This window comes from Phascolarctos cinereus, unplaced genomic scaffold (assembly GCF_003287225.1).
Source record: "Phascolarctos cinereus isolate Bilbo 61053 unplaced genomic scaffold, phaCin_HiC Scaffold_4;HRSCAF=312, whole genome shotgun sequence".
Taxonomy (NCBI): domain Eukaryota; kingdom Metazoa; phylum Chordata; class Mammalia; order Diprotodontia; family Phascolarctidae; genus Phascolarctos; species Phascolarctos cinereus.
In genome coordinates, this window is record NW_027555847.1 from 634,464,036 (window position 1) to 634,477,409 (window position 13,374).

A 13,374-nucleotide genomic window follows, 5' to 3' on the forward strand; every position below is an offset into this window, starting at 1 on the left:
GGGCATTGTAGAGGTTGAATAAATGTTTGTTGGATGAATGAGTGGATGACTAAAACTATTATTTTGCATGTTATTCCTGGGTTGTGTACCCTACTAGAATGTAAGCTTCTTGAGGGCAGAAACTATTTTCTACTTCCTTCTATTACTTGTAGTGTACAATGTTTGCAGGTAACAACCACTCAGCAAGTATTCCAAACACTTTATTATGATTTTAAGCAACTCTTCATAATAAATGGATTATACATCAAACTCAAACTATTTTTCACTTTAAATTCTCTTCCATCTTTATTAATATCCATACATACTTTTATACAGTTGTGCTTAGTATTCAAATACTATTACATTATTCTTTTCACTTAACACTATTTCGTACACATATTTATACATATTGACATAGTCCACATATTTACAATCCAATGTAACTATATCTTATTCCATTGGCAGTATGATGTGATGTGGTCAAAAAAGCTCTGGCTTTGGAGTCAGAAGAACTGGCTCAAATCCCACCTCCAACATTTGTTATGAGGTATCCTCAGCTCCCCACTTCCTTGGTAAGATCATCATCTCCACTTACCCTTGCAATGTCATTGCTATTACTTTTATTACTAATACTAGCTATTTGAATGGGAGAGAAAGATAGAATAATCTATCCCTTTCTCCACCTAGCTCACCAGTACAGAAACAGTTCTCTCCAAATTATGGAACTGAAGGAATGACTTTCCATTGTCCAACAAAGTAGGACCATCCTGATTTCATGGGGATCAGACTTAGAGAGAGATGGCTTTCAGTTCACTTAATGGATCTTAGATTTCTCTTGCTCCAAATTGTCTTTTTGCTAGAAGTCCCAGTGTAAATGGGCATTGCCTCATGCTGATGGGGAAGTCCTGGCAACCTAAAGTGACTCCTCTCCTCTGCTTTCCTTTCTTCTCTCCTCTCCTACAAGTCCGACAAAGCAGTGGAGTTTGACCTTATTCTCTTTGTCTCTGATAGAACAATCCATATTGATGTATGACCACGTATGTTCACTGGCAATCCTCTTTCCCATGAAAAATTGTGTGCCACAAATTTCTAGGATTATTGCTAAAGATTCTATTTTTATTATATAAAAGTCATTATTGCTAAATATGTATGTTTTTCAGTTAATTATTCCCTCAGTGGTCCATGTGCTTGGTAATTTATCTTATGCGATATTAGTATGCTCATCACTGAGCTAATAATTCCTTTATAGTCTATATTCAGTAGACTCCATCCCCTTAAAGAAATACCTCTTACTCTAAAGTAAAACTTTGCAGTCATTTTGCATGATTCAGCTAAAGGTGGTGCAGTGGATAGAATGCTGTATTTGGAGTCAGGAAGACTGCAGTTCAAATCCTGCCTCATGCACTTAATAGCTGTGAGATCCTGGGCAAGTCACTTAATCTCAGTTTCTGCATCTGTAAAATGGTGATAATAACAGCACCTACTTCACCAGGTTGTTGTGAGGAGCAAATGAGATCTATAAAAAGCACTTTGTAAACCTTAAAGCACTATACAAATGCTAGCTAGTTATTAATCCCCATACCCCATGCCCCAATGGGGTTTAACAATCTCAATAACTTAGCATAATCTGAGATTTTATCTTCTTATGGTAGTCTTGCTAACAATTTACTTATTGTGTATATGCAAGTCATTTCAATACTCTGTGACTGAGTTTCTTCATCTGAAAAATGAAGGGCTGGGATAATACTGGCTAGACAGATCTCAGGTGATGGGTATGAAAAAAGTTCTTTGAAATATGCCCTAGAAATGTGAGCCAGGAATATTACCCTCTTTACAAAGGTGGACTCAGTGATCTCCAAAGTTCTTTCCAGCTCTAATATTTTATGATTCCAAAGTCCTCTAATGATACTTAAATGTATCCATTACCATTTTCACAGGCAATAAAAGTTTCCTGAGTGAACTCACGAATTAATGCAATCAAGTCTCAATGCAATCATGTTCACATAGGATTAGCAGACTCTTTATTTTTCTTAGATTTGCAAAGGTAAACCCCAGTCTAATCCTTGACCAAGTCATCATTGCTTCCAAATGCATGGTCTGGGGTTTGTATTAAGGAGGCTTTACTGTGTAAAATAAGACATAACCCTTCCTAGTGCTGGCTGAAGCTACAGTGACTAACATTCCCCAAAGTGAAGCCAGGGAAATGTGGCTGTTTATATGTATCAGCACCAAAAGATTGAGAAAATGCCCTCTAGCAATCCACAAATAACACTCTTTCAGAGCCTGTGCATTGTCTCTATTGCAGGGGCTCCCTGTGGAATTTTAAGCAAAGCAGAAAACACCATAATTATTACACTATCCACCTTCAGCTTCACGTTGAAACTTAACATAGAAACTGTTAGCAAAAGCCCATTTATTCTCCCACCTGAACCCTGCCCTGGGTAAACTGAACCAGACTCAAGAAACAAAACCAGCTCTGTGCCCACCTGCCATCCAGGCTGCTCACCTTCAGGCCCTTTGTGGACTGGGAAGTGGAGCCAGCCAAGAGGAGATGGGGAAAGATAGAAACCAAAATTCTGGAGAGGCCACGTGAGGATAAGGTCATGTGGCAGCTGTTGCCAACCAACTTCAGAAGTGCGAATATCGCAGGGAAGAAAATTGACTTTGCCTGTCCAGTGGCAGGGCCTGCCCTCAGGCAAGGGGGAGAGAGAGCATTCAGTCTGTATATTTGCTCCCAAAAGCAAATGGTTGTTCAATGGGGCGGGAAAACAGGAGGGACAAAGGGCAGCAGTATTTATTAAAACATAAGGGCTTAATGGAGGACAATACAGACTGCTTTTCCTGCCCATTTTAGGTTGAGGAAGTTCAGGGTTTAGCATGCCAATGAATTGAAAAGGTTCTTATTTCATACTTAAGCAAACTAAGAGAAAAACAAATAGGCCCAAAACTGGGCCCAGGAGCCCCTGAGAACAATTCTAGAGAGCTAGAGAAGAGCACTGCCCAGATAGACCAAACTAATCATCAGAGAAAGCTCCAGAAAGGCTGATGCACTTATGGCAATCTCTAACTTTCTTATAAATGATTCATTTTACATAAATTCTATCCACTTGTGTCCCCATGCTTGTCTTTCCTTTATCCCCACCTCTGGCCCCCTTCCACTCTTAGGCAGAGAATCCTAGAACCTAGTACTGGAAGAAAACTCAGAGATCATTTAGTCCAGAAGTGGAGCCCATGTCTAGATTTCAGAGGGTCCAGGGATTTGGATGGGTAAAACAAATTATATCTTTTTTTCCCCACTAACCTTTGGTTTCCTTTTGTCATCTTATGTATTTTATTTCATTATAGGACTATAAAAATATTATTCTGAAAAGGGGGTCCCTGGGCTTCACTAGCTTTCTAAAGGGGTCTACGGCATTAAAAAAGGTTAAGAACCTCTGACTAATCTAAACTCCTCATTTTACAGAGGAAGAAACTGAGGCACAGAGAAGTGACTTTCCCAAGGTCAAATGGGTAATACTCAGCAAAAACAGGATTTCAGCCTTGGTCATTTGATTCCAAATCCAGTGCACTTTCCACTATACCACACATTTGTTATAGACATTATTGTGTACATCTAGTGGAGTGATAGCTTCACTCTTTAAAGAAGTTGTAGGAAGAGTAGATGGAACATATGAATTCACTATTTAAAAAAAGGGCAGACAGAGAGTGTACTGACTGAACAAAGCGGTCATTCAGTCATGACTGCACCTTTCAGTACCTGGCTCTTTGCCTTTAGCTTGTGCCTTCCTGAGCCCCTGTACCCCCTATTGACCTTGACATAGCTAGTCTATACTCTCATTTGGGGTTTGTTGTCCTCATGGAATGGCAAATCACATTTGGCTCCTGTAGATGCCATTCCCCTGTCTTTCCATTACCTACCATTCCTGCAATACCATCAAAGTTTTGGACCCAGATGCTTACCTTTGCGTGACCTTTCCTAGACATATGAGAACAAGTTAGCAAAAGTTACTGAGATCTCAAAATTAAGACTTAGAAATTGGCTGATAATAACATCATAGTTCTAGAGGTGGAAGGAACTTCATAAACCATCTAGTCCAACCCCCTCATTTTTACAGATGAGGAAACTGAGTCCTACCCACAGAGTTAAATGATTTGCCCAAGGTAAGACAGGTAATATCAGTAATGAGACTTAAACTCAGATATTCTGACTCCAGAAGTGCAACTGTTCCACACTTATAGCTAAGCATTTCAACATCTTATTCTGAAAGGTTAAAGCATTTAGAATAAAAAGTGACTATGTATAAACATTTTACAGACTTATTTTAATAAGAATGTGTTTGTATAATCTGTTAAAGGCCAAAGAGCTGCTATGAAATTCAGTTACCTACCTGGGGAATCAACCACTCTATTTTCAGCTTCTCCAATCTTAAATTCTCTCCCCTTTATTCCTACACTCATGGAGTTACTTAAAAGCCTCCTAACCAGTTTATTCACCTTGCTATTCTCCTTGTTCCAGTGGACAAGCCTATCAGGCTAATCTTCCTTTTTACTCAGAACTGACTGGGTTACTTACCCAATAAAATCTGAACACCTTAGCCTTCTAGAAATTTGGGCATACTTCGTGCTATTTTCCTTTAGCTTTTCTATGCCAGTCAAACTAGATTATTAGTATCTTTTATTTATACTGTATAAGCCTCTTTTCATGCTTACCTTACACTTAGAATTCCATCCTCCCATCTCAATTCTACTTATTGACATTCCATCTCAGCCCAGATGCAATGAAATTCGTGAAGCCTACTCTGCTGTCCCTATTCAGTACTTATCCTTGCCCTCTGTCAATAGGACTTGGCTTAATGTACTTATTTATCTGTGTCTTCTTAATTTGTGTATAACACCTCACCTGGGCTACTCCTCCCAACTCAGTGCTCACAAGTGTGCAGACCACTAAGGGGAAGACTTCTCTCAGTTTTCAAGGGTATATACCCTGTGGGATAACCCTTCCTCATCTGTGGCTGGTATCCCCTCCCACTATGCTGTGTGTTTCCTATTAACCCTCAGCCAGTAGATACATTTAGCTCTTAAGCAAAGGCATTTATGTACTAAGATTACAAAGTAACAACAGTAACTATAAAACATTCTCCCCATGTACCTGGGACATACTCTCCTACAGATCCACACAATGTTCATGGCAAGAATGTGCTAAAACTTTGAGCACAATGATATTGAAGCACATGTATAGGATACACATGTAGCAAAGGTAACTCACAAATCCTGGTTCTGTAGGGGCTGGAAGTCCTTTCTTTCTTCATAGTGTCCTCATAGTGTTACAGCTTTCCTTGGGTGTAGTTTCCCTGTAGTGCAGTTTGCTTAGTTGGGCCCAGAGGGTCTATTGCTCATCTTTGCTGTCATTCCCAAAGTTGCTTCCTTCCTTAATTGACTGCCTTTATGAATCTGTTTCAGTCTGGAAAATGTCTTGCTCCCTCAATAGTACTTGGAAGTCTCTTGAACCAACAAACTCTTAAACTGCTGGAGTGTCTCTCACTGTATTGCTATATGCCCTAGTCAATGAAGGAGAGTAGAAAGAAATCCCCTCCTCCTCTCCATCCTGCAAGAATCACCTCCACAAAGCGCTCCCAAATCTGTGGTCCCTCCAGCTGAACCACTGTTCACAGAGCTTAGCTATTTAAAGCCCTGCGAAGGTGTTGTCTAATTTTTACTCACTCAATGAGGTTGCTCTGGTTTAATTCAAACAGAGAAAACTGTTCACATATCATAAAGGATCAGGAAACAGACAGGATAATGACATACATAATCCTTATAATTAATTTAATAACTTGTAATAACTTGTCCCTTTAGAGGGAGAGGACAGGTGTTTGTCAGAGACCAAGACTCCTACATGCATATTTGTTGCATCCTTCTACTAGACTGTGAATTCCATAGGGGCAAAATCTATGTCTTATTTCATATTTAAATCTCCTCTAATACCTAGAATGGTGCATTATACATAATAGTCACTTTATAAATGTTATTGAAGTTGAAGATAATATAGGAAGTATTTTGAATCCAAAACTGAATTGTCTTCTCATCACATTTTCTGGGTCCAACATCTTTCCTATTTCTGGACCCTTTTATTCTCATTACTCAAGATGTACATGGGAAAGGTGAAAAAAAATAACATTATTCTAAGCTAAAATTTAGGAAGATAAACCCCAATTTAATTTTTTAATCATATGGTCAAGTGTAAGTGAAATTTAGGATTATCCATGATGTTGTTTCATTCCATTGATGTGGAAAAACAAGAATTAATTGTAATTCTACTCATTTCTTAACATTCAGATGTCGGAAAGTCACTCTAGAAATGCTTGAATTATTTTCATTCTTTGGCAAATCTAGATTGGAGAAAGAAAGAAAACTGAAATCTACAATTAATTCTTCTTCACCAGAAATGCAATACCTACTCTGGAGATTAAAAATAATTCACACACAAAGTAGTGTACCTACTTCAAGTTAACTAGGAATGAAATAATAAATTACAAGAGACTGAATATAAATTGTGCTTATAGGAGATGGAGACTGAAAAAAACAGTACAATTCCCTCTAAGTTAAACTCTCTCTCTTTTCCAACCCTAACTTCACTAATTCTGTAGTAGGCCATCCCATCAACTTCATGACGCCTTCCCCAATCTCCCAATCAGTAACAATCCTTCCTCCCTCAGTCCTCCAGCTTTGGGGTCTGCCTTCAAAGGGGGTGCTAAAAAGGTCATCTGAAATAGTAAGATTCTGGATTTGGAGTTAAAAGGGATCTCAGAGGTCATAGTCTAACCCCTTCATTTTACAAGTAAGGAAACTAAGACCCATAGATAGTGTGACTTATTCAAGGTCACACCGAGAGAAATTGTTGACTATTGGATAACACACAGGGTTTGGAGTTAGGAAAACCTGGGTTTGAATACCCCCCTTACACTTCCTAGTTATGTAATTGTGAGCAAGTCATTTTACCTGAGTCTTCATTTTTTCCCCTGTAAAATGATGATAATACCTATCTGACAAGATTGTTGTGAGGATCAAATGTGGCAGCACATGTAGAGAGTTTTGCAAATCCTAACTTTTATACAAATGTAAGCTGTTACATTGGCAGAGTGAGGGTTTGAAGGCAGGTCATCTGACTCTAATTCAGGCCTCTTCCCCTGTGCCATAACTTATTCTATTACTTTGAAACACCTTCATCCTGCTCTCTGCCCCTCCCTTCCCCATCTAGGACCTAATTCATTGTGCATATGCTCACTGAGTGAATAACAGATCCAATGGGTTCATAGTGACATGTAGTCCTAGAAGTGGGGGACATAAGGTTAAAATAATCCTTTTGACATGTCTACTTTCCTGCCTTGATTTTATTTTAACTGCTACCACAAGGATTGTTTAACATACACACAGGTTCAACCAACTCCAAGATTCTAGGACAAATATAACCTATAGGCTGGGAAGATAAAAAGACTCCTGAATCAATAGTCTGGGGGCTTGGTATCATAAACCTCATTTTTGGTCAAGTTCTGGCTTTGTAACTTAATTCCAGCAACTGAATTCTTGATTTGTTCCTTGTGATTGTGCCCATCTCATACCCTAGTTCTATGTACAGGGTCTCCATCTTGCCCATCCCCATGCCTGAGTTTCTTGCTTAGTCTATATGTTACCACGATAAAGAAAGCAGGGCAACTGAATCATGGAGCAGGCAAGAAGCAGCAGCTGCTGCTAACGGCCCTAAATATGGCATCAGCATGTCTTTTCCCTCTGAGGTGTCCAGCATGTAGCTTATATGGAGAGATAGTGCAAGCATTTGTGCTGGTGTAGCCCAGCCCTTATACTCTGGCTCTGCAGATGAACATTTTGGAAGGAAAGAAAGCCAGTTAAGACCTCTGCATGTAAAATAGTATAGCTGAAGATTGGTTACCTGAGCAGTTCTGCAGTTAGCTTGAGAGGCTTCTGCTTTATTTCTGAGTTTGAATTCTCCTGTTTTGTCTGTCTCTGGGAAAGATTTTTTTGGTTGGGCTATGCCTAAACCAGCTAGAGGTCTTAAACACAGCAGGTTACAGTGATGACCCTGTATGTGGTATCTGCATCCTTAATAACAACTTCTGAGCCTTCCTGTCTTCCCTCTGGCATGCCTGAGTCTTTGTGTCAGAAGCAATGGGATTCTTCTGGTACAATGCCATTCCTGGTACTCCAGTATCTCTTAGACTGACATCTTGCTTTGCTCTCCTCTCTACCTCACTCTTCCAAGGAGTGGAATCCTGCCTTCTGAACACCAGTTTCCATGGCTAGGCCTTAAATTACCCATTGCCAGACTTCTCTAATGCAAACCACCTGGCTCTCTGGAACTCTGCCTATGCCCACTGCCAGATCATCTGATGCTATTTGCTAATGGGATTTTTCCTACTATTGAACATTTCTGATTTTACCTGATTGCCTGTCAGACTACCTCCTATGGCTGACTACTGGGATTTTTCCTGAACTCTTACCCAATCTATTGGTTTGTCTAATTTCAAAGTTAAAGTTAGTCACTGAGTGAGTTAATGAATGAACCAATAGAATCTGGCTCATCCCACCAATGCCTGAGCCCAGATTCTGACATCCAACTCTTGGCTCTTGCAGCAGACAAAGCCCTGTTGGACAAGTTCATTAAATAGTTATCAAAGCCAAGAGTCCTGTGATATTATGTTAAATATATATACTCAACCCTGAATGAATCCCCAGGTTAATTTTCTTTTACAATATTAGTAGAATTATGTGTCATGAACCCTTAAAATATATTTTCTCACCGACCTCCCATTTCAACTCTGTTTTAAGTGTTAACTTCCCCCATTAGAATGTAAGCTCCTTGAAGGCAGGAGCTATTTTTCTTTTTAATTATGCACTTAGCATAATACTTGATACACAGTAAGTGCTAGATAAATTCTTATTTCCTGCTTATCATCTGTCTCCATGCCTGTGTACTGGCATATTCTCCATGTCTGATATATTTTCCTTCCTGATCTCTCCCTCTTAATTTCCTTAGATCTCTTTAAGACTCATCCTGAGGCCCACCTTCTGCATGAGGCTTTCCCTAGTTCCCTTTGCTATTAGTGCCTTCCTGTCTGAGATTTCCGTCTATATCTATATCTATATCTATATCTATATCTATCTATCTATCTATCTATCTATCTATCTATCTATCTATATGGAAAGGATTGCCATCTTTGCTTTTCTTTGTATCCCTAGTGCTTAATTATTACATATTATAATAATATACTTTATTAATTATTATTACTTAATATGCCTAGCACATAGTGTACACTTAATAAATACTCGTGACTGACTTGCCTATAATTAATACAACTATGAAGTGTTAGAGGCAAGGTTTGAACACAGGTCTTCCTGACTATTGTTGACTAAATTCAGTGACTTAAAAAAATCACTGAATTTATTTAAATAAAGTTCAACACTTTATTCATCTGTTTTTTGATGCTCAGATTTATACTAGAAAATAAAATGCATTGCCTGGGATTACAGTGAGTTTGAAATTCTATGAACATATCCAAATCTTTCTTCTTATATTGATACTTCAAGTATTCTCAATGTTATAGTGTATGTCATCTACTGGAAAAAATGTTAGGCCAAGGAACATTTCAGCTGGAATCCTGCCTCAGATACTTACTATGTGACCTAGGACAAGTCACATAACCTCTCTGCGCTTCAGTGTCCCCATTCATGAAATGAGGGAATTGGATTCAATGGCCTCTAAAGTCCTTTTCAGCTTGAGATCAAAAATCCTATGACTTTATGATTCCAGACTTTTGGACTTGCTATTGCCAAAAATAAATTAATCACCCTGTGGCCAGCTGGATTTTGAGTCTCATTGAACTTAGGCTGTTCCATGAAAAATAGTCTATCATCAGGCCCATTCTCTAAATTTTTCCAGCTTGGTAGAGCCTGCCAGAGCTTGTAGTCTCCTGGCACAGCCTTCCAAAAACCATGAAGGTCAACAGTAGAGCAGAAATGTTAAATGAGTCTAAATGACAGAGAAAAACACCACTTGCAACTAGAATTATTTTACTACATTAGAGGAACAGCAATTTGTCTGTTGTTTAATCAGCTCTAAGGCCCAGACCTTGTAACATGGGGCATTAGTGAAATCATAGAACACACAAGACCACAAGTTTTTAAGCCACCAGTCAGGCAACAAGCATTTCTTACTATGTTGCAGGCACTCTGCTCAGTGCTAGGGATACAAAGAAGATACAGTAACCATCCTTGCCCTCAAGTACCTAAATGAAACATTTTCAAGCCTTTAGTCAGACGCTGGGCCTTTCTGTCTTTCAGCTTTTGATATAAAATTTAGAAAGCAGACTTGCAGCCTTCTTAGATCATAACAATGGCAAACCTAGCTACTCAGGAGGAAACTTGAACCATACCTCTTCATTGCTACTTAGGACCCAACTTAAACAAGTCTTAAATTTGCTCCCCAGCTATCAGATTTAGGTGAACTCAGTTGAAACTAAGATAAAAATAATTCATGCACCACTCACCATGCTTGGTCACTAGTTTTGAAAGAGCTGGCAGAGTTGAGAAGCAGTGACTTGACAAGATCTTAGGTGAGAAAGAGAGATTATTTTGAAAGTTTCATTATGACCCAAATCTAATGATATCAGGAAGATTAGGCCAGCTCTTAGGAACAGAAGTACTTACAAATTATGATGAACATTAGCGAAAATGTCAAAAGGGCAGTGAATAATCCTCCCAGAGAGTATCTTTAAAAAACAACAAAAAAAATATTTGTCACATTTAGCAAGATAATGGGATGATTTCCGCTAGACACAAAACATTCCTTTAGCACCCTATGATAAACTTTCAAATAGATAATTTATCATGTAATGATTAACAAATCATTGATTTAAAGCTTATGAAAACAGTTAAGGTTAAATTGTTCTAAATGTATCAGGCTAGCCTGAATTCATAAGATAGATGGTACAGTTAATAGAGTGCCAGGCTTGAAGTTAGGTAGACCTGAGTTCTGACCTTGCCTCATATATTTACTGGCTGTGTGATCCTGGATAAGTCACTTAACCTCTCTCAGCCTCAGTTTCCTCTTCTGTAACATGTTAGGGTTGGACTTTATTACCTCTAAGATCCTTTCTAGCTCTAAATCTCTGATCCTATGAAAAGACTAAATTATAGAACATATTAAGACCCAGCTAGGTAATGAAGTGGATAGAGTACTAGACTATGATTCAGGAAGACTTGAATACAAATCCAGCCTCAGACATTCACTAGCTGTGTGACTCTGGGCCAGTTACTTAATCTCTGGTTGCCTCATTTTCCTCATATGTAAGGTGGGAATAATAATAGCACCTCCCAGGGTCATTGTGGAAATAAAATAAAATAATATTTTTGAAGTACTTTGCGAACCTTAAAGCATTTTATAAATGCTAAATGATTATAATAACACAAAATGCATAAAAATACATATAGAAAGGAGGTAAAGAAAAGCATTGTGGCTAAATAGTGGTCCCTGAAAAGATAAGAAGCAGGTAATTATTGGTGCATCAAACAGTTTTATCTAGCTCATGCTTCCGATAATTCACGTTTTCTTAATTTGGTTAGTACTTGATGCCCTTTGAAATCTTCTTTTTGTTATTAATTTATTTTGTATGTAACACATTCATTCAAAACTTGAGACCTTGTAGGTCAATATGATAAAAAAAAAAAGTTAAGATGTTGAAATACTTTGACTGATAAACCATTATTAGGTCATAGGATTTAAAAAGGGACCCTTGAGATCATTTAGTACACAGGTGTCAAACATGTGGTCCATAATACTCTCAAATGTGGCCCAAAACAAGTTAGAATGACGTTGGAAAATATTTAACAAAATAAAAATGCAATAAAACAGATATATTATAAATATATTATATTTTAAAACTAAGTCAATGTACAGCCCATAAGGATCCTTATGTACAGTTTAGTGGCCTCTGTTTCTATTAGAGTTTGACACCACTAATCTAGTTTTATGCAGTAGATAACTGAAGAAAAGACAGGTTAAATAGCTTGCCTAAATTCATGTAGGTAACAAGGAGCAGAGTCACTTGGTCTTAACCTCTTCTGTTATCCCCGTTTTGCGGATATGTGTGACTGTGACTTGGAATGGTTAAGTGAGTTGACCAATGTCACACAGCTAAATACGTCTCTGAGGCAGGATTTGAACCAGAACCATATTGTATTGATTCTCAGTCCAGTCTCTATTCATGACAACACACTGCCTCTCAGAGGTAGACTCTTTTTTCTCAATGGATATCCATAAAAGTGTTTGGGATATTAAATATTCAATCATTCATTCATTTAACAAGTATTTATTGAGAAACTACCACTTGTAATATGGTAAGCGCTAAGGAGGCACAAAGAAAGACATGGCCTCTGCCCACCTCTACTCCATCCAAAAATGACATATAATTGCATATCTAAATGATTAATGCAGATAATAAACAAAATAGGAATTTAGTAAGTGAGATCAATGTGATCAAAATAGTCCATAAAGACTTAGCAGGAAAGAGATACTTGAGCTGTATCCTGAAGAATAGGTAGGATTTGGAAAAGAAGGGGGGGAAAAATGAATGAATGTCATTCTAAATACAAACAACAGTATGGAAAAAAAAAACTTAGAAATGAAAATGACTATATTTAGAGAACAGAGAAGACTGGCCTCACTAGATTATGGGGTTTTTGCTGTTGTTGTTGTTTGTCCTTCATTCTGGAAGAGGACCATAACATTTGAGGGTAATGTCATGACTTGCAAGTGAATTAGATTTAAGTGAAGCAGAGCCATGCAAAGTCACCAGCCTCATTCTCTCCTCCTGAGCCATCTGGGTTCAGCAGCAAGATATAGTTTGGGACGACTGGAGATGGTTTTTTAAAGCTAAGATCTTTCTCAGATCTCAGCTTGTTCTAGGCAACACTCATTAATGCTAGGTAAGAAAGGAGGCAAAAAAAAAAAGGCTTCTTTTACCTAGTCAAAAGAAAAATCAATCTGGGAGAAGACTCTCAGGGTTTCTGGGCAAAAGGAAACAATTGCTATTTGCATTCACTCTGGTCCATCCAAACCCAAACAATGATCAAGGTAAGCTTGGGCTGAGACCAATTATTGGCCAATCTGTGAAAGTCAGAGTGATTTATGTATTAGGCATGGTCCTTAAAGAAAGAAATCTAGCCTGTAAACCCCAAGATATCTTGCGAGGTTTCAACCATCAAAATTTATATTCCTTTGGGCAGAGCAGAGTTATAGATGGTAAGGTAAGCTACAAAGGATGAGATCAGATTTTAAAAGGCCTTGAATACTAGACAGAAGAATTTTCATTTTATCTTATA

General features: G+C 38.2%; 1 protein-coding gene across 2 annotated transcripts in view; it reads right to left on the reverse strand.

Moving 5' to 3' along the window:
- Positions 1-182: 182 nt before the first annotated feature.
- TMEM71 (transmembrane protein 71) overlaps positions 183-13,374 on the reverse strand; it is a 57,297-nt gene continuing 44,105 nt past the window's right edge. For both annotated transcript variants that reach the window (XM_078153741.1, XM_078153740.1), the window contains 3 exons: positions 10,702-10,763; positions 10,542-10,602; positions 183-6,368 (listed from right to left, as the gene is read on the reverse strand). In XM_078153741.1, coding sequence (XP_078009867.1) covers position 6,368; positions 10,542-10,602; positions 10,702-10,763 — 124 coding nt within the window. In that variant the 3' untranslated portion in view covers positions 183-6,367. The remainder of the gene's footprint in view (positions 6,369-10,541; positions 10,603-10,701; positions 10,764-13,374) is intronic.